At 45.6% G+C, this 21957-nt stretch overlaps 2 protein-coding genes across 2 annotated transcripts in view; both read left to right on the forward strand.

Moving 5' to 3' along the window:
- The window catches only part of MANSC1 (MANSC domain containing 1), a 342189-nt gene that overhangs the window by 107302 nt on the left and 212930 nt on the right, over positions 1–21957 (forward strand). The gene's annotated exons all lie outside the window — the stretch shown is intronic.
- On the forward strand, positions 13–15273 carry GPR19 (G protein-coupled receptor 19). The gene is made up of 2 exons (XM_080392421.1): positions 13–653; positions 9070–15273. The coding sequence occupies exons 1-2, from the start codon at positions 317–319 to the stop codon at positions 10338–10340; spliced, it is 1608 nt and encodes a 535-aa protein (XP_080248547.1). The 5' UTR covers positions 13–316; the 3' UTR covers positions 10341–15273.

Raw genomic sequence — 21957 nt, forward strand, 5'->3', positions numbered from 1 at the left:
CCCTGCCCCCGGGACTGCCCCCTGCCCCGGGGCCTGCCCCCTGCCCCCGGGGCCTGCCCCCTGCCCCCGGGCCTGCCCCCTGCCCCCGGGGCTGCCCCCTGCCCCCGGGGCCGCCCCCTGCCCCCGGGGCCGCCCCCTGTCCCGGGGGCCCGCGGGGGGGGGGGGGGGGCGGTGCCCGGGGCTGCGGGCGCGGGCGCGCGCCGCTGTCCGTGGTGCTGACGGGCCCGGCGGCGTGGGGGGCGGAGGGGGGCGGGGGCGCGGAGGGCCGGGGGCGGCGGGGTCCTGGGGAGGGACAGCCACGTGATCCGCGTCCCACATGACACGTGGAGAAACCGTTGGCAGCGGCCAGCCCTGCGGAACGTCGTTTTTCCCTCCGCCACAGAAGAGGAGCAGCGTTGCCCACCGTCCCCTGGCAACCCCGCCCACAGGCAGCCGGGCAGAGGTCGCTAAGGACGCGGACACACCCCGGGGTTCCAGCGCGGCTGGCACCTTGCCAGAGGTGCCTTCACTTGGCATAACAGCGACAGGACGAGACCAGCGCCTCTGGGATTATCCTTTGGAGCAGATATGTGGATGGACAGCTGCTGTGCCGAACACTGCTGTGCCTAAAGGGAGAGTTCGCTTTGCAGAGACGAGCAGGATGATCTTCTCCGGTAATTTCTCTTATCTGTATTTACTTCTGTGCGTTTGAATTCCTTGGGTTTTAGCAAGGAGGATTCATTCCTCAGGAGGAAATGCTCTTGTGGGGCTTGAATTTTAAACTGATTCTGCTGAAAGCAGAGAGGTGTGGAGAATTACTGGGGAAAGCTTATCTATATTTTCTGCACAAATATTCATTCTGTGAATCTATAGTCGTTATTTTTAAATTTTATCACTTGTCTTAAAACAATCCCCTGACATGATCAGTTCAATGAAAGTAGAAAATGACTTCTACTGAGACAGAGCAGACTGATCTGCTCATCTGTTTTTTTCTGTCCCTAGGTACATTCAAACAGCTTCTTCCACCCTCGTGTTATTGCACTAAACAGCTGCTTTTGTATTTTTCAGTCATTAATTTGAAATCATCCTTCCTGAAAGTGTTGTCTCCTTTTTTTTTTTTTTTTCTGTGTGGGAGCTACTTAGGGAAACACCACAGGCATAGTAATCTTTGCTTATCTGTAGCCAACAGAGGCAAGAAGGCAATTCTGTTTTTGCTAATTCAGGCACATACTCTCTAAGAATGCATAGCAATATTTCGCATTTATCCAGCTGGCTTCCAGCATGTCAAACAATATGTTGGCTCCACAGAGTAAGGGAGAAGTAGAACTGCCTTCTGCTTTCAAAAGGCCATTTGTGTGTATGAGGCTGGAATCATAGCCAGTTCTTTTTGGCAAAGATTTTCAAATGTGGCTCTGTAAGATTTGTTGTTAAAGCCACTGTTAATCATTTGAACAAGCGGCTTCATTTGCAGAAAAATTGGATGCCAACCCAGAAGCATCCTTAGAAGCCAATCTGTATTTGGGCATCTAAATATGGAAGCTTGATTTATGAGTTAATTTTAAACATCCTGGTCTCAGATGAGTCAATAAGGGGAGGGATTTCTATACCTTAGACACGTTTGGGGAGCCTGCTCCTTAGCTTAAAGTAAGAGCTTGCAGACTCTTACTCCCCCGCAGTTCTCCTGTGAAGCCTCTGTTTGCAAAGCTGTGCAGTACAATTCCCTCATCTGGGTCACACCATATGATCTCCATCTGCATTTCCTTTGCAGCTCCACCAGGCATCCTCCCTCAGGTGTTTAACAATTTAGAGAGCAATTTCAATCAGACAATGCAAAATAACCCACTGACATCCTCAGGTAGAGCCTGCTCCCCCTCCCCACCACACACACAGTTCTCCCAACACCAACACATGATGCAGCGCTTGTGTGTTTGGGATTTCTCCATTCCAGTAGCTTCCATCATTCCCTAGACTTTCCATCTGACAGGCAGCCAACACAGTTCTTGCAGCTGCCCCTCTGCCCAAGAAGACATCTCCAGCTCAGGGGTTATCAGCAGGCAAGCGCCTTGACTCAGTGACTTCTCATAACCTGTTTTTGTCCTCCCTGAGCCTAGCTCAGCTGGGACATTGCTTCCAACAATCAATTATCTCTGCACCAGGCACTTCCAGCCTAACTATGGGGTTTGCATGCCCTTCAGCCCTCCCAGCCTCTCCAGAAAAGTTAGTATAGGAAGGCTATGAAATGGTCTCACTAATGGCCACATCCTGTGACAGAGGCCCATGGAAACATTCTCCTACTGCTCATTCAGGTCTTCTCATTCCTATCAGATAAGTACTCCTGGAAGGAAGCATCTTAAGACCTCTAGCAACTCTATCCCTGGCATGATTATTAGCCACCAGTGCTAATAATCCCACTCCACTTGCTGTCACTGTATCTCTCTGGCACAGGTGACCTGTGTCGTGTGAGCACCAGATATACATTACTGAGAAGGGTCAAGAGCCATATGACAGGCACTTTCACATCCCAGCACAAATGCTTGTACCAGTGTAAAATTTCTGTTACCATATTAAATTCTTACGTGGTGAGAAAGCAGCTTTCACAAGATTTATTATAAAGAATTAATTTCTGCATGACCTTTTCATATAGAAGCAACAAAACCCCCCCACCCTAAGGTTCTCCTAGGAGGAGAATTTGTGCTCCCTGCTAGTGAGAGGGTGAGCTAAGCTGCTGGAGGCCTCACTGAAGCTGCTTTTTTCCCTTTATACACATGGCATGTTTTCCCTGTAGGGGAGAGGACACTTGGCAGGGAGAGAGTGAGAATTTCCAAGGGATGGGCAAAGAAATCAGCCAAGTATGAGATTCACCACAGCTTACCTGTCAACACCCACCATGGCAAACCAGCCCTGGTAAGCACTGTGCTCCCCTCGTCAAGCAGAAGAGTGTGCCCTGTTGTGGGCAGGGCCTGTTGTTGCCCAAAATAAGTTTAAGTGTGTGGGAGAGAGCATATTTTTTTTTAACCTCTGAATCAGGAAAGGGTCCAGCCTAGCCATGTCCAAGGACAGACTCCAACCCTGTTAAGGAAGGTGAGCAGCCTGCAAAGGTATATTTCAAGCTTCTCCACACAATTCTTGGACAACTCCAATGGGTGGAACCTATTCAGACAGCAGAGTTGGAAACTAGGTTGGTCCCTCTCCTCCTTGCTCCCACTTTTCATGCCTCCACAGGGCACAGATATGGTTCTGCCATCATTTTTAGAACAGTGCTGATCTAGAGTGTTGCCTACTAGTCACAGCAGCTGGAGGATAGAATAAAGCTCTGAGACACTTAAAAACTCTTGTGGGTCTTTCCCTTGCAGAAGAAGAGTTACACCTGTAACAGGAGACTTATAACCACTGTGTCCCTGTTTGTAAACACTGTGTTGCACGCATGATGCTGATAAGGTAGTTTCCAGAGCACCACGCCGTGTGTGTCTCCTATGACTAGCCAGACTGGGCTGTGGGCAAGAGCGGGCAGATTGGGGAAACAGATAGTCCAAAGGTCATGGCAAACCCAACAATTCATTCAGCACAGCCCAGGTCTGTCGCCAAGGAGGGCTGTGTCCTCCCTGGGCCTTACGAATGACCCTACCCTACAGCTACTGGAGGATTAACTTCTCACTGCAAGTGACCTTGCCTATGTCTCCAGAAAGATCATCCTTTCTACAGATCTGAGGGTTGCAAACTCCACATGTGTTTCAGCATAGAGCTGGTTGAAGACTTACACCTGTCCCCTCACCCTGCAGATGCTCAGGAGGTAAGGGTGTCTACCTGTGTAGCATTGAGCACAAATCTGGATCACATTTTACCACTGTCTGTCCCTGAACCAGAGCATGATGTTGGGTATACATGGAATCTGCAGTTACTATAACGGCTCCTTCCCACCACCAGCAGGGAATAAACACACTCCTAGGGCTTAGGTGCATGAATAAATTACTGGGTTTTAGCAACTCACCTCAGGTTAATAGACCTACAATGACCGCCTGCATGTCAGCCTTAACCCACAGCAAATACAGGAGAAAAATCCATTGACTTCAGATGCAGGGAAAAGCTATTGCTCCCAGAACATTTCACACCACAATAAGCTTCAAAAGATGGCACTGTCTCTTGAGGAGACTCAGCCAGTAGGCAGTAACTTGTGACTTATGCATAGTTTTGAACCCTGAATGTTCATCAAAATCATGGCCCATGGATGGGCTCCAGGCCACACCTCAAACCCAGTGCTATGGGTCTGCAGGCAGAGTAGCTACTCCAGATGTGAGCTCCTAGACCCAGAAGGAATATATTCACCCTGTTCTTGGTCTAGTTACTTGCTGCATGGTTTACTGCTTACTAAGCTAAGTTAAAAGAATAAAGCTGAAAAAGGATTTGTCCCCAGGCACCCAGTACAAGATATATAGATTGACCCCACTCCCAACAGGTGTGGCAGCATTATATCCTTGTTCTTAGCTTTAATACCTTTTTGAAGTATTCAGGAAAGAACATGAAGAGTCAACGAAGGTTGATGGCAAAGAGAGTGTCTATTTGCCCTTACTTTCCTCAAGCATACAGCAGAAAAATCTTTAGATTCATGCGCACACAGTACCCGAGTATAACATCTATTCTTCAGATGTGCTGGAAACGAAGAACATTTCCTTCCTGTATTTGATTCCACCCATATTTCCCGTCATGAGCTCCCATGACCTCATGCTGCAGTACAGGCTAGGCTCTCAGATGCTGATACAAGATGCAGTAATGTATATCAGCTTACATCATCAGTTCAGTTCAGAAGCTTTTACCATAAGTTGAGCTGTGATTGTACCAGCACTGAAAGTGTCATCCATGAAACAGCCTATCCACACTTCTAGTGATGGCATCTTTAGCTACTCACCCACCGTGCTGCAGAACAGGAATCTCCACCAGCTGGGCAGAGCCAGGGGAGCAGGCAGCAGCATATGAGATATGGATCTCAAAAGCTTTATTGCATTCAAAACATGTTACTCTCCTGATAAAACCGGGCAGATGTTTTCTATCCCCGTGCACTGGAATGCAGAGAGTGAGGAAGAACATACTTTACCTCAAGAGATTTTCAGGCTTGGCTCAGAAGAGCTGCCCAGAGAATAGAAAAGCCTTCGTAAGAGGACCAGGGCAGATAGCTGAGCATTTTTATGAGCACTAGACCAGAGAAAAGAACTGGCAGCAAAGCTGGGGGCCTACAAAAGCATGTGCATCCGCATTCTTCTGCTGGAAGCAGAAGTAATAAATGGCCTCAATATGCACAGAGTCATCTCTGCATAGCAAGAAACAGCAGTTAAAAGACTGCTCTTCTATAACAGGATTATTACATTGAAACAATACACACACAAGGTAGTTAATTTGAATTTAGGCTAGCATTGTACATTCAGACAAAAGTGCCCCCATTTTGATTCAATTTACTCCCACTTCTAATGTTGATTAAACTCAGATCGATGAAGCATTCCTCTTCCAGTCTGACAGCTATTCTGTCACCTGTCTGACCGTCTCCATTCTCATTCCAAGCTTCAACCAGTTGATGGGAGTTCAAGTATGGACAGTGCCACTCTCTGCCTTAGCCAAGTAAGCTACTGGTAGGGTCAAGGGGTGCTTAACCAGCCAACTCATTACTCAAGGTGCCAAGCCCCAGTCAGCAGCTCCCAGGTAATAGAACAGCCCAGAGAAGGGGGAGAAGCGCACCACCACATAAATCAAGGTATGATCCTGATCTCAGTGCCACTTAGGAAAAACAGAATTGAACAGAGGCCCTTTAATAGAAAAGAAAATCAGCTTCTGGTCCATTAGAAGGGAAAATTTTCTATGATTAGGAATGCAGGAATTAGTTAATCAGCATTTAGTTTTTTTAAAAAAAATAAACCAAGTAATTGCTGTTCAACCAGAGCAATTCTATGCTCTGGGTAGTTAAAGTCCCTATTATTGCACTTTTATTATTTTCACCTGGACCTTGCGGGCAGCGTGCTGCATGACTTTGGATTTTTCCAGGGAAGAAAGAATCACAAAATATAGTATTACTTGCACCTGCGTTTGATGCCTCTTGTGTTTTACTCACAGTGAGGAAACCACCACCACCAGAGACACGTAACCAGATACTCTAGCTCTGAACAGAAGCATATGTTCTCTGGAAAAGGGTGGCACACAGGAATGCTTCTTCCATTCAGGCGCTGCCTTCTCTGTTAGCAAAGTTCCAACACAAGACAGCTGGATATGTCTTTTGCCATTCTTCTTCCTTGGTAGGCACCCACCAGTTAGCTTCCCATGCATGGCTCTGAGGGTGTCACACACTGTTCTCTGCTGGGACTGCTGAATCCCTGTCTTCTCAAAGGCATGTTTGCAGGTAACCTGAGTTCTCTGGTAAACGCTGGTTGGGCTGACTTTTAGGCAAAAATGCAACAGTAAAGAAGTACTATGAGTGCTACAGCCCTGTAACTATTTTGGGTTTATCCACCTGCATAAATAATGTCTCAGGTCTGAACAGCCACGGACAGCAGATTTGGCTCACCAGAAGAAATATCATGAGAACGGTATTACCCAGCCTGCACATTTTAACAGTTTAAGAAGGTCATTTCACTCTTGTACCTGACTTCCACCACTTTTCAGGATTGGTCAAGAAATTTCATCTGCTTATTGTTCTTAATTTGTGCAGCAGGCTATTTTTAAATGGCACATACTTTTGCATGTCAAGAAGGGAAATTAAGGAACAAAATTGGCCCATACTGTTCTTTTCTATCTGGTTAATAGGCTCTGCATGTATTATTCTATTACAGATAATTCTAACATGTAATTTAGGGGGCTGTACTGTTAATACGTCCTGCCACTCTGCCAGAGACAGCAGCCCAAATACCCTGCAGACAGCTGATGACAGCAGGGTATCTCCAGGGGAGCAGATGCACCCAGGGGAGGGTGGGGAAAGGCAAGCAGGAGCTATCTGAGAAACCAGGAATAATCTGCCAGGCAAAGCTATTAATAAAATTATGAGGGAAAGCAACTAAGGATGAAGGGAAAGCAAAGGCCAGGCTGGGCAGCACCCACAGCCCTCCAGCAGGCAACGGGACAAGGGGCAACGTATCATCTGCAGGCAGTGTGCCTTGCAGGCGGCTGGCAACTCGGCCACCACGACAACCACTTCTGGGTCTCACTGTTGATATCCCAGAGTGTTATTTTCACCAGAGGGTGCCATGCAAAATAATATGCCTCCCTGGAACAAATCCAGTTTTTACTAGCCTCAAACTGCTTCAGCTATGAGTCCAACTTAACCTGAGTCATGTTTTGAGCTTCCCAGACTCTACCTGCCTGTGAAAGCTGCTAAATAAGGCCAGCTGCTTTGGGAGCAGTGCTGGTGACACATGCATCAACCCACTTTCTGGTGATGCAGAGTCAGTGGCTGGGCTCGGCGTGAGGCGTGGAAGAGGCACCGCGGGGTCCTGCAGCAGCCCGGCTGCAGCCACGCAGGCGAGCTGTGTCCGTGCAGCTGTGCCGTGCTGCTCCCAAACACACTGCATTTTCAAGTACACTAAATTTATGGCAGTGCTGTACAGCTGATTGTACATCAAGCCTCTTCACGTGAGACACACAATGTTTTATGAAGTGCAGCTAATGAATACAGGGTGTAAAAAGGTAAAGTAAAAAAAATCTTCTCTAACCACATCAAGCAATTAATACCTCTTTTCCTCTTCCGCGTCCGACTACTTTTTTTGCTTTATGTTATTGAAGATGACATGCAAAACAGCAGAAGGGCCAAGACCCCAAATTCATCGAGTGGCTTTGCTCTTTCAGGCTCCACTGTGAGTAGGCAAGCGAGGAGAAAGTAAGTGGTGATAGATGCAGAGCTAGAGTAGGCAGTGCAAAAACCATCAGCAAAACAGTGACAAAAACCTCAGAAAGCAAAGCTGAGAATTTGTATCACTTGGAAAGCTGAGGAGGATGGTAGTGGCATTTTGAACTTGTCCATTTGGCTTCTGGAATTAACTTTTTTAATTTTCTGGTCATTAATTGAATCCTGATCTAACTTGCACATTACCAAGACTTTGGAATTAAGCATTCACACAACATACCCGCAGAAACAGACTTTCTGTTTCTAATAAGAGGCTTTGCATGTCGTCACCATGCTTGAAAGGACATATTTCTGAACATCAGGCCCCAGCAAAGTGTTTGTATATGCATAGCCACTAAATTATTTTTTCATTTTATCCCTGTAACAGGCTAAGAGCAACCCAACCATCTGGCTAAATCCAAGATTGGAAACTCTGTCTAGCAACATATCCATATTTGTCTCACTCCTCCTTAAAACAGAAGGCCATAGCTATAATGTACCATGGTGCGTGTAATACATCTACACAACGGATCAATAACAGTTTGATCCCAGAAGCGTATTTCAGTACTCGCTCAAAAATGCAGAGGTCACACTAGCATCCATGCAGGTGAAAAACACCATCTAAAAATGAGACAGATTATTGTGTTAGCAGGAGGGGTGGTGTTACAGTCAGCAATGAGAGTCCTCGTTGGATGGCTGCTCTGTGCTGCTTAGAGGAGTAAATGCTGAGCCTCCCCAAGCTCAACTACTATCTGTCCGTAGTAGTGAGCTCTTTGGCAGCTAACAGAGCCCTAAAAGAAACACCTCCTGTGTCTATATACTTCACCAATTCCCATCTAGTCAAAGAGGCAGGGACACTGTTGGTGTGTGGGGTTTGCTACTTCCATGGACACTGGGAAGTGCAGCTCATTTCTGGGATCAATGGGGCATATTCCACTTGCTCAGTTTGCAGGTCACCAGCACTGATGAAACTGCACACCAGTCTCGATCGCTGAAAGGGACATCGGTCTTCCAGAGGACAGAAATGCCTGTCCTAAAATACTTAGGCCACTAATAGAAACCTGCATGAGAGTTAATGGCCTCTGCTGCAGTCTCACCATCTGTTTCTGACCGTTCCTCTGAAATTTGCTATTTTCAGCAGGACAGCTACTACTTCATATTATCTTTCATCGGTTCAGGTAGGTTTTTTACACACACTTGTTAAAGGGAACCTTTTCTCTTCTCTCTTTCTACAGCCCAAGCAAAAGATGTGGCCATGCTTGCCCACAGCATGGATAACAACAGCGGTCTTTTTGTTCTCCCTACCTTGCTGCTCCTGCCTCAGGACAAGAGCTACCCTGAAGAAGCCTCCATCCCTCCTGCTGGCTACGAGATGATGGAGTCACCCACAGGATCCAGCTCAGGCAGCAACCACACTGCCTTGCCCTATCAGCTGAGGCTGGGGGAAATTGCAGCCGCCAGCATGCTTTTTGCAGCGTTGTGGCTGGTTTCCATCTTTGGAAACTCCCTCGTTTGCTTAGTGATCCACAGGAGCAGGAGAACACAGTCCACCACCAACTATTTTGTTGTCTCCATGGCTTGTGCAGACCTCCTCCTCAGTGTCGCCAGCGTGCCCCTCATGCTGCTTCAGTTTACCCACGGCAGGTGGACGCTGGGCAACGTGATGTGCAAGCTGGTAAGGTACATACAGTACCTCACCCCTGGAGTCCAGATGTATGTGCTGCTCTCCATATGCGTGGATCGATTCTACACTATTGTCTACCCCCTGAGCTTCAAAGTGTCCAGGGAGAAAGCCAAGAAGATGATCCTGGCCTCCTGGCTGCTCGATGCTGCATTCGCATCACCGGCTTTCTTCTTCTACGACTCCAACAACAGCGACAACCACTGCAACTTTTTTCTCCCCAATTCTTGGGACGGAGCCATCTACGGTATTGTCCACCTCTTGGTGGTGTTTTTGATCCCATCTATCCTCATTATCTTCTTCTACCTGAAGATCATCAAGTACATTTGGAGAATAGGCACCGATGGCAGGACCGTCAGGAGGACAATGAATATCGTCCCAAGAACAAAAGTGAAAACCATCAAAATGTTCTTGATGTTAAACTCCATGTTTCTCCTGTCCTGGCTTCCTTTTTACGTGGTACAGCTGTGGCATCCGCAAGAAACAGACTACAGAAAGAGCTCCTTAGTTTTCCTGGCCATCACCTGGGTCTCTTTCAGTTCTTCAGCTTCCAAGCCAACCCTCTACTCCATCTATAATGCAAACTTCAGACGAGGGATGAAAGAAACTTTTTGCATGTCTTCCATGAAATGCTACAGAAGCAACGCGTACACCATCACCACCAGTTCGAGGATAGCCAAAAAAAATCACGTTGGGATCGCAGAAATCTCAGCTCCTGCCAAAACGGTCACCAAAGACTCCATCTATGAGGCTTTCAACAGAGAAGCAAAGGAAAAGAAGATTGCCTGGCCTATTCAGTCCAATCCTCCAAATACGTTCGTCTAGTTGGCTTCATTGCTTTGAATATTTACTAGGTACCCCCAGAACAAGGAGCTTTCTCTCCTGGTTGAACCCCTGTATATTTAAACCTTTTTAACACAACTTTTAGGGAAGAAAAAAAGATGTTTTATTTTATTAAATGCATTGATTTTAATGTGTCCAGTCTAGTTCATTTCAGTTATTGTTCTTCTCTTTGGAGCTACTCTCCCTGAATCACAAGCATTACTTCTTTATAAAACAGAAAAGCTCTTACACTCTCTGTATGTAGGGAAAAAAGGGAAAGGAAAAGCACTGCATTTTTTAATCCCTGTCCATTGGCCATGGTGTATCAATGCACAAATCCACCCAAAGCCATCCATACTTATTGAAACAGACAGTATATATATATTATTTTTTCTTTCTTTTTTTTTTTTCCTGGAAATTTTTTCTGGAAAATTGATTTATTTTTTTAATTCCCATAGTATTGCCCAGAGGTACAGTAGGATGCACTCACAAAACACAGACTACTATTTCTTCACAAAATGAAGTCAGCACTAGCGTCCAGCTGGTGAACTCCTCTCACTCTGCTGAACCAGTGTGCTCCCATGGGTCTGAGCTGTGGAAGCTCCAGCCCAGGCTGCTGCACCCCTCACCTATCAAGGTTTCTTTTTTGTCTTACAGTGTTGACTGGAGTGTCCCACAGGGCTCATACCAGTGGTCCATCCATCCCAGTATCCTATCGTTGACTGCAGCTACCAGTGAGTGCTTGAGGATAGAGCATAGGGAGCAGGAAAGCTACAGAGAGGTCTCCTACCACCTCCTTACAGCCTCTGGCAGTCACTGCTAGGAATTAAGACTCTTCCCAGGGTAGCTGCCAAAAACTGGTGCCATTCTGTAAATCCAGAGCAGGTCCAGCATGGGCCTAGTCACAAAGGCCCAAAGCTGGGACAAGCATCCCCACCCTTCATGTTCAGGCCCCATCCGAGCAGATTTCAGGAGCGTTTTGCCTGAGAATCAAGGATTTCACCTCTTTTCAGTTGAGAGGATCTCAAACACTTTCTTCCTAGTTTCTATTTTCTTCTCAACTAGTTCTAACAAAGTCAGTAGGTGGTGAGTAGTTGATCCCCACCCACTCTCTCTGTGCCAGTGTTGGGTTTGTAAACCTCTACCATGCGTTCTCTCAGTTACTTCTTTCCCATAGTGAAGAGTGTCGCCCTACTCACTCATTTCTTGCACAGAATCAGCTCCAGACCAGGCTCTGCTTGGAGCACCTGAATGGAGCAGCCGGGGCCTGGCCAAGCATCCTCAAACCCAGACTATCAGCAGGCATTTCACACTCAGGTCATCCTCAAGGTGTTGTGGACACTTGGACCCCAGGTGTTAAGCTCACCAGTGGAAGACACACAGGTGTCAGCTACCCCTCCACAAACTCGTATTTCAAAATCTCAAGCTCCTGGTTGTGTGTTTGAAAGAGACACCCTCAGCCACAACGTCCTCAGAGAAGGATTATCTTTTTCTTCTGCTTTCAGGGCCAATGTGGCACATCTGGGTTCCTGTTCATGCCTGGGGCCTGAAAGTGATGCAGTAATGAAAGTTAATAGAAAAAGAGTGGCTAGTACTACAGGGTGTATGAAACACACTGGAGTATCTCCCTTTTCCGTCAGCAGGGAGCAGAAGCACACGTGTGGTGGAGCCCCAAGCTGCCACCCTCTGAAGAGGCTCTCATATTAGCAGTGTGGGTGGGGAAACTCCTTTGTTGAGAAACATTCCCACACGTATGGTAGAAAACTTCATTCCTTCTCCTCTACCACACCAAGTCTGGTTGCAAGAACCCTTACTGACTGCAGGAACACTTCCCGTATCTATTTCACAAATTTAGAAATCCCCATTAAATAAGGATCTGACACTTCTCATTAAAGCCATTAGCAAAAATTCCCATGAACTGGGAGGAGAGACAACCTTGAAAATCAGGCAACACCAATATCTTCTGTGTGGTTCATGTTCCAAGCAGATTGTTCCTCCCTGAAACATCGCCATATGCTTAGTTTTGATTTGCCACTTAATTACCTCTGATACAGTGAAATCAGACCTAGGGTAAGCAGGCCAGGTCAACTTTGCAACATTATTTTTAATGTTGGGTTGCAAAACTGAAACCCAACAGTTGCTCTTTTGGTTAGTAGTTTCATTAAAGAAACAGGACTGAACAGAATGAATCCCGAGGTCACACAGGACTGCAGAGGGACCCAGGACACTTGTTCCTTCAAGTCTGTGTGAATGGGAGTGCATGAGGCAGCCTCGTTATTCCGGCATCATGGACAGGACAGGCTGCAACAGTCACTGTCCTGTCCAGGTGTATCCAGAGAGGCTGTAGGCAGGGAGTCCTGGTGCAGTCGGACCCCGGAGGTGTTGTTCCAGTGGATGTTGCCTGAGCACAGCTGGCTTCCAGCCCGCAGGTGAGGAGCAGGTCTCAGACCACTAAGGATCCCGAAGGAAAGCACTGCTGCAGGCACACGTGCAGGGCCTGCTCCATTGCCAAAAGGGAAGGGAGGGCGAGAGGCAGCCCACCCCTACGGTGCCTGCGCCGCGTCGCAGACCCGCGGTCTGCCAGATGTCATTTCACACACAAAGCGCAAAGAACATGCCAGCGGGTGTGAAACCACAGACTTCTATCCAGCTTTCCCTGTTGTGAACTCAACCGCAGTTCCCCACATCCCAGAAGCTGTAAAACTACACAGGCTGGCCAGGAAAAGTCCAGGACTGTCATGGCACAACAGCTAGGGACACAATGTCCCCAGGCTGAAACAGCTGGCAGTTCTGACCTGAAATCACGAGCCCAACCAGCCCTGTCACTGGGAGTGAAGCCTGGAGGCTGGCTTTCTCAAACCGCCCTTCCATATCAGTAAAAGCCCAGTCACAGTCCTAGCAGAGTAAGCCTGACTCTGCTTGTATAGCATCTTTTAGCCAAAACCATCCCCGTAAAAACATGCTCTCACTAACGTAAGCTGAATTTGAACTTGGAGGAATTCGCCCATGCAGCTGTCCCTTTATGTGGCCGTATCGATAAACCTGCCTGATTTCTACTTTCATATGATGCAGCTGTCGGTATGGTTAAAAGCTTTACACAGAGCAATCAAACAAAACCCACCGCTGCAATTGCCAGCCAGCCTACATATCCCTCGCCCTGAAAAGCCAGCCTCTGCCTCACAGCACAAGCGAAAGGAGCAGTGATGTGCCTGCACATCAGGTGCATGCGTACATGCTCGCTCCTGCCTCCTTCCTTTCCCTTTTCCCCAAGTCCTGCCATCCTCTCTATCCTTTACCCCATTGGCCATGGCTGCTGAGCAGGCTCTGCCTTGGTGAACACCATGCTTCTTGGAGAGGTGTCTGAGAAAAGGCTGCCTGAGCTGCCCTGGCAGCTCCAGCCCTTCAGGTGATGCTCGGCCACTGGCAGTTTGGTGCTGCCACCGTGACAGCCGAAGAAGACAGCAGTGCTGAAGACGGAAAGTATCTGGCAGCTTGACAGTCAAAATGGCAGCTACACCACGCTTAGGGTTGACTTTGGAAACCTGTAATGAAATGGATGGAGACTTGACCTGGCACCAGAGCAAGGAGAAGTATTTCCACTCCTTCCATCATTTTAGGACAGGTGATGGATGGGTTTCATTGAGCCAACTGCCATGTACCACCTGGTCTGCCAAGGCCCCAGAGGTTCCAGAAATTCAGGAGGAAGATCATGGATTATCTAGAAATGGAAAATGCTGCAGGATTTGCCTGATCGGTATCAACAAATCTCTCCGCACTCCCTCACAACTCCTCATTGCCAACAGATTGTTTCAGTGAGATATCTAACACAACAATGAGGTTAATGAGGGTGTGGGAAAATAACAGAAGGTTGGCAAGGAGGATGATAAATACACTCAAGTGACCTGCAGCTGAGGTGTAGAAAAACACACGTATCATCCTGTTGTTTAGCCTTGTATGTTGGACAAGTAGAACATCCGCGTTTCGGTAACATAAGCCTGTGGTAGAGGCACCCTATCAAATGGGCTTGAGATTCCTGTCCTGCTGTGGGAAAGAGCAAAGCACAGTGGTAAACTACGCCTGCACAAATCCCTGAAATACACGTGGAAACAGCAGGTTTGATGATCCTCTGGCACGGACCGAGCTCTGTGGTGCCTGCACCCCTGCTTGTGTGCCTCTGTCTGGGTGCTGCTTTGGAGATCCCCCAGTTAGTGGACTAACAAGAATAAATTTACTCTTTGCATTTCATCTGTGGGTTTGCAGTTGTTCCTGCATCCTGCCTGTGCTGGCTCATACAGAGGAGTGAGGAAATTTTAGAACTAAACCAAGCAACACTACTCAAATAAAGGCATCTGGAAGAGACATGCTTTAATGTGGAAACAGCCGGTGACTGCCCCTGGAGACACCCCTGTAACCCAGAAAGGTTGGTTAGGTGCCGAGGATGCCAACCACTGCTCCTGGAGCTTCATACAGCTCTCAAGACACCCCTGCAACCCAGAAAGGCTGGTTAGGTGCTGAGGATGCCAACCACTGCTCCTGCATGGGTAGGCATGCATGTCCCTGAGCATGTATATAAGCAAAGAAACCAGCGTGCAGGTGTGGGCTGAAGCTGGCAGAAGTTATTAGGGCAGGGTCGGCACTCAGCAAACAAAACCTCCTGATTGACAAACACATCTCAACCCTGTCCGTGAGAGAGCAGTTCTGGGAAAGAGGACTCCTGGATCTCCAGCCCATCCACCCCTTAGTCTTAAATGTTTTCTGTGTAAGAACACGACACAGCAGCAACCATTAAACATTTTTTTTTCCATTAAGCAGACACCCCTTAAGTGGAAATTACATCGCTGCCATTTACTTTTAGTATTAAGTGGCTTTCACCTGGGAATTACTACTACAAATTGTCAAATTACATACCCCCTTTTTATTTCAGCAGAAAGTTGGATTTTTGGTTAAACATATTTTAAAAATTTCCAGCGGAGGGGTGGGGGTCAGTGAGAAGCAAAGACACACACTGCTTGAACCTATTTTTCAACCAGCCTCCCAGAGGTGATAGCGAGCTGGCTACCGCCCATAATTGGACTTAAGAGTTTCCATATGCCCAGTTAAGAACCCCCCTAGTTTTTTCAGTCTCCTCTACTGAACCAGTTTGACTTCAGAATTAATTGACATTGATTTAGGAGTTGGTTTTCCAAGGTGTTGAACACACGCCATCGATTTTAGCTGAAATTCTGAGCGCTCAGCCTTTCTCAATATCAGATCCTTCCTGTTTGAAAGAACAAAAAGCAGATTTGAAGTTTATTGAAACCAGACCCATACACTCAAAGGAAGGGTTATTAGCCCCCTAAGTGATTCTGTAAGTTAATATGTCTTTATTAGTTGGCTCTTTTCAACCTAGCGAGTGTTGTGGAATAGGCCATTATAAATTACATAAGCTTTATTTGAACTGGCTTCTAGTAAAACATAACACACCTACTGGAAGATTGTTATATAAATGTCACCTTCTGGTAAGCAGCCTGAACTAAAATACGGATTTATTCTGCACTACTGCTAACACACACAAAGTTGTCTTTTAGTTTTCTCATGCAACCAGTTCCCGGATAAAATTCAGGTGTGGCACAGACAGCAGTAATTTCTTTGTGTCCAGCATCTCAACCATTTTAGAACAGCTCTTGATTTGTTCCTCCATTTGCAAGGGAATAGAAAAAAAATAAATTACATCATCAAATAATTTAATTTGTCCTTGTCTCATGCCTGGCCAGACACTAGCTTTTTCACTGCATGTACAAGAGTGAGAGACGCTTTTGTTTCCATGGTTTGGGGAGGAAGGACTGATCAAGGACTTTAATTTTTTTGAGACTATGTAGAATTACAGAGCAGAGGCCACATACAGATGGGTGTAATTACTTATCTTATTTCAGAGGCACTAGAGCATTCCTCCTCAGCTCTGGAGATTTACCATCTCCAGTGCCGTACATACTCTGCAGAACACTCTGCAGAGTACCTCTCTGTATTGATCCAAATACAGAAAGGAAAACGATTAAATGATATGCAGAGTTAGCGAGCTTTCAGGTTATTTGCCAGTTAGCTGTACCTGCAGCAGGAGTAGCCCTGATTTTCTTACCAACCCACAGCACTGCCTGGATCTGATCTGCCATCAGGCTTTCTGCAGACTTTGAAACAGCTCTTGACACGTTATTCACTTGGTCTTTCATATTAATCCAGGACATCTTTCTCATAATGAAGTCTTGAGGTTGTATACTTTTTTCCTTAAGAAGGAGGACGTTGGGGATGTGGCCCTTGGCCCTCATACCAGAAGCTGCACTGCCAGCACCAGCCTATGGCACAAAGCATCAAGTTTTCAGAGCTCAACCATGCATAACCTTAGGACACCAGCGGAAGGCAGCCACCACCTCAGCACAAGCCAGAAAACAGTCAGATAGACATATAAAGAGCAGTTTCAAAATATTTCAAGAGAGGATGATGCAGTACAAGGTGGCTCTGGAGCCTACAACAGCACCTTTCTAAGACCCACCTGAGAGGTCCCATCCTGGGTGCGATGGCAGACATGCTGCCTTTCCACTACTGCTCCACACCACTGTCCATCACCCCCGTGCAGGGGCTGCCACCTGTATGTGCCAACACTAGCCAGCTTCTGACAGCCAGGCAATGTTTTTGATGGCCAAGTCACCTAGCTGTGTCTTCAAAGACCAGTTCCTGCTTGTTGATCATGTTAACTGTCATGAGAAATTCCTACCAAGGTATCAAAGCATTTGTAGTTTTGTCTTCAAGGGAAATAATAATCTCTTTCCCCCATTAGAGAAAATCTTTTCACACCAGTAAACACCTTTGAAATATATTTGAGTATTGTATTTCAGGTATTTGAGGAATACATGAACAAAACATGGATGTTCTGCATGAGAAAGGACACAAGAGGAACATCTTTGATTGAAAATGACCCTTTCGGCAGTCTACCAAAACTCTCTGCAGATTTAGCGCAGTGGCAAAAGTGTAAAGGATGTACTTAGTGCAGTGGCTTTTGCAGTATGAGCAGAGCGTGCATGGGATGTACGATACCACCAACCTCGCACAGATCCAGCTCATACTGCACATACACAGAGGCAAAGTCGGTGCAACTTCATCATTAGCATGCAGAAAGCTTCCTCGGAGGTGCTGCCTCTCTTTAGTCTTCCCAGGTAATGTCCTGCTCGGCGAAGGGAGAAACAACGATCTGTACAGAGAAAAAACTCCTCACAGAGACCAACTACCCACCCACCACACCGATCTAGAAATAAGAGCATTCCTCACCCTTTACAAAGCACTCTCTGTAACTTGTTCCTTGCATCCAGTATTTTTCCCTGCAACTTGCTTGTGATTGCAAGACCAGTAGCATTCTCACCTTAGTTCTCAGGGTGGCTTTCTTCTAAGTTTCCCTAAAATCACACTTTATTTCTCATGGCTTTTAACTTAAAATAACAATCCTCCGGTTTAAAAGAAACGTAAGAGCATAACTTAATTTGGACATCCTATTCACAGGTGTCTCTTAGGAGGCACCTGTAAAGTGCTTCCATGGTGCCAAACCTTCTGCCATACACTTGCAGCAGGAGAGTTTATGCCAAGAGGCTACGATCCTAATTAAATTTATGTACAATCTTTAGATGGTAAAAGTCTGACCTTTAAAACTGACAGAATATGAGAATTTTTTCCAAATATTATAGGGGCACAGGCTGTGTAAGAAATGACTGGCAATGCTCCTATTTCCAAGTCAAAGTCATCAAAATTGAATACTAGGGTTTCAAGTTCACCTGACTACTTTTACCATTCACATACTCGGTTTTAATTAAGGCTACTTTCAGAAACCACTTTCTCAGTTTAGGTATTTTAAGAGTATCTCAGAAGAGCTAGTTGAGGAAATAATCTATTTTTCCTTTGTTGAGAAATTTACCATGTGCATACATGTATAAAACTCCTTGAAGAAAAAGGTTTTTCATTTATCAGCATAACACAGCTGCAAATTTTGAAATTCCAGCATAAGTGAGCTGCTGATTTCAGCTTTACAGAGCAATCTCCAGACTCTTCAATCACTCTGGTTACACAGAATTCTTCTCTCTTAGACAGACTCCAGTCAAAAGTGATCCAAAATGTAAAACTGGAACCAAGAATCCTTCAGACGCTTGGGTACACACAAGCTCATTTTGGGACTTACCACCAGCCTGGTTTGCTGGGGAACCAGGACTTACGCAATTGTGTTTGCAGTCAGTCAGCATCAGCAACTTGCAAGTCCCTTTGCCAACTCCAACTCAGTTTGAAAGGGAAGTCACAAAGCTAATGCAGTTTGGACAACTAACAAATCCAGGGCTAACTCGACTAACCTATCCACTTGAAGGTGAAAGCAAAAGAGACCTCCATCACTCTGTACTCCGAGAGCAGTGCACCAGCCAGCCAGCGCATGTCCTTGCTCACCAGTCAATTTGCCAGCATCCCTGAAGGCCAGCCACAGCCTAGCTGTCCCCTACCCATCAGCAGGGTTCTGGGAGTCACAAATGGGGCAGCTGCAGTTACTGAGTGAAGGAAAAGGAACAGTAAGGCAAAAATCACAATGGAAATCAGACCACAGGGACTTCATCAGACAAAATCCCTTCCCATGAGATTTTAACATGCAAACACTTCTGTAATTTCCATGTATGAAAGCAGCACAACAGAATATATTAGCATTATTAAAACTAAAATAGAAGTAAAAACCCAAGTCTGCTATATATTAATTCTTCATCCAAACACTGGAGCAAAACAAAAGGATACTAGTGATGCTAGCTATGAGCTTCTGTATCATTTCAGTGTATGGTTACAAGTGATCAGGTTGGAGCAGTTTAAGAAGTTTCTGCTTTTCAGATAAGAAACAAAAACTGACTCGAAATAGGTCCAGTCCAATCGCAGCCAAAGGAAAATGAGTTTGTGAAAACAATCCTTCAGTGGCCCCAGCAATATCAAAAATACTTTCTGACACAGGTAACAATATTTTAATCTTCAAAGGAGGGAGCTAAAGTGACAAATCTCTGCAAAATGGTTTTGAATAGAAAAGCTGGTGTGCAGGTAGGAAGAGAGCTTGAAACCCTAGATTAATTGTTTAATGAAAAGCAACTCAAGTTACATTTTTCTTTGGAGGGCAGAAGAAGAGTTTGCAGGGGTCCAGGCTTCCAAATGTCACCTACCCACAGGACAAATGATTGCTGCCAAGCACAGGCCCCACACTATTTTTTTCTTGTAGCCTGATCACTACAAGAGAAACACTACTAGGAGTTTTCCCTGTTCCTTGCTATAGTAAAGTTGTGACCATAAAAGCTCATGTTCCTTGGAAGGCTAGCAGTCAGCTCCCCACAACAGAAAATAAAACTGGAGTGCATCAGTATTCATCCTCCATTGCAATCTTACCATCTCCGTGTAGAGCTTCAAATCAAGCATGATAGAAAAATAGCATACATAGAAGAAATTACACTTAGAAGCATCCTTGATAATCTCTGCACTTCTCTCCAACCTGTTTAATTAACCTGAAATTGCTACTTTATAAAATTCTCGCTGATGTCTGAAAACAGTTATATACTAATGAAGACGGGGAAAAAGTTTTTATAGTAACAAAGAAAATAATTTTAATCCTTATTAACAGGTGATCTTTAAAGTTACAGCGGATGGTAGTACTTCTGCCAGACCAAGGCAAAGCTGTGTTAATAACAGGCACATTTGTTTTGATTGTGTGTCTTATTCATGCAAAGAGCATGATTCAGAAAAAAATGCAAGGTAAATACAAGCAGTCACAAGGGGCCATTCATCATTCTGCCTACGTATTTTTATTAATACATCCACAGAACTGCAATTTGCTCATTCCGCAAGAAACCCATGGCAGAGGATTAAAACAGACAACTTTCATCATCATTCCCTAGCTGTCAGTCAGCCTTTTTTATCTGCCAGCACATGTAGACAGTATTAGCTTAATTAACAATGCCGCTCCTTCAGTGGCATTGGATTGAAAAGATGACAACATTAAGGAGCTACTGCAAAAAGACACAAGATTATGTAAATCCCAAAAGCTGAAGTAGTTAATTGGCTGTTTCTCAAACACCTGCAGCAATCCACTTTGGTTCTATTGATATACTAGTAATTAAAAAGCTAATTACTATTTTATTTTGGAAGGCGAGAAACCCTAAGAACGAAGTCACAAGAAATGCAGCTTGCTGAAGTGAGAATGGTAACACTCTCTGTTCTCATCCACAGATCCCTGCAGTGTAAGCAAGCTAGAGTTTTCTGAAGGTTTGCACAAATACTTGTCACAAGAGTAATTAGCTGATCAGAAATCTAGGTGATACCTCCTCCTCCTTTCTCTGTCTGAGATCCCTGACAGGTTTCTAGGTTTAAATGGAAAGCTAACACTGTTATCCTATGTACTCTGACGAAACCTTACCTGGCTAATGCTTGTGAGATAAAGGCCTTTGGGCCAAAACTTTCTCACAAATTAATTCCCCCCTAGCTCGATAGAGTGTTTCGGGTCCCTAAACCCAAGCTGAACTTACCCCTTTGTCTGAAAATACTGTTGCTGGTGAACATGCCGGACAACCTGGAATTTTACAGAAGTTAAATTTTACAAGTAACAATAATCTAAACCTCAGTGTTTCCAAGTGAAAAAAAAACCAACACAACAAACTAGACTTAAAACATTGTGAGTAGCAGAACTGTTTCAACACATGCTCAACACCTACAACTGAACATCATCATCATTGCCACCTGCTGCTGCTGTCTGCTAACAGTTTTCCTCCTGATCATACAGCTGAACAGAAGAACTTTTGAACAAGCAAAAAATCGCTCTGGGGCGAGCAGATAGCAGCACCGCTTCCGCTAGGCTGAGAAACAAGTGGGACCTGAGCTACAAAGGGTGATACTATCAAGAGCTTGCAGTGCAGAAGGGGTATTTAACGTTACTGAAAGCTTAAAATGCAGAAGGTGTATTCAGTGTGAGTCAGTGGGTGAGGTACAGCATGCGTGCAGAGGCACAGAGAAACAGCAGAATAACTAACTCAAGCTTGTATGTAGTCCTCTGGAAAGGGAACCCTTGACAGCTTTAGAAAACAGCTGCCAGGCCACTTGGGGAAGAAAGGAGATTCACAGAAGACTCTCTTTCTGTAGAGAAAGAGGAATGCATACTGAAAAGTATATTTCAACAGGGAGAGGAAAGAAAAAGCCCAGAAATGCAAAACAGAAAACACTGACCTAGCAACACAGCAGGATCTATGTTCCATAGTGAGTAGGAACAAATTGTTCTTACACCAGCAGGCATTCAGAGCATGCCACATTAAGGAGATGCTGAAGTTGGAGGACACTGCTGGTATGCTCTACCATAGGAATATGCAGCAGTGCTGTCACCAGCACTGTATAAATTCATCAAAATATATTTTGAAAGTTGCCATGAGAAAGATGGTATGGAAAGGTCACCTTTCATTGCAAGCTACTTCTATTCACATTGAAAACAGTCCCTGAAAATGCACATTTTATAATCCACTTATTCATGTATTTATTTCATCATCAGAATACCTATCAGCTGCAGCATAGTTAGGAATGTCACCATTGCCCACCCTAACATACA

This window comes from Falco punctatus (assembly GCF_963210335.1).
Source record: "Falco punctatus genome assembly, chromosome: 6".
NCBI lineage: Eukaryota > Metazoa > Chordata > Aves > Falconiformes > Falconidae > Falco > Falco punctatus.

Bases quoted from the DNA above. Each gene is read 5' to 3' on its own strand.
- GPR19 (XM_080392421.1), top strand. From the start codon at position 317: ATGACACGTGGAGAAACCGTTGGCAGCGGCCAGCCCTGCGGAACGTCG. The intron at 654-9,069 runs GTAATTTCTCTT...CTCTTTCTACAG, and splicing joins GAGCAGGATGATCTTCTCCG to CCCAAGCAAAAGATGTGGCC.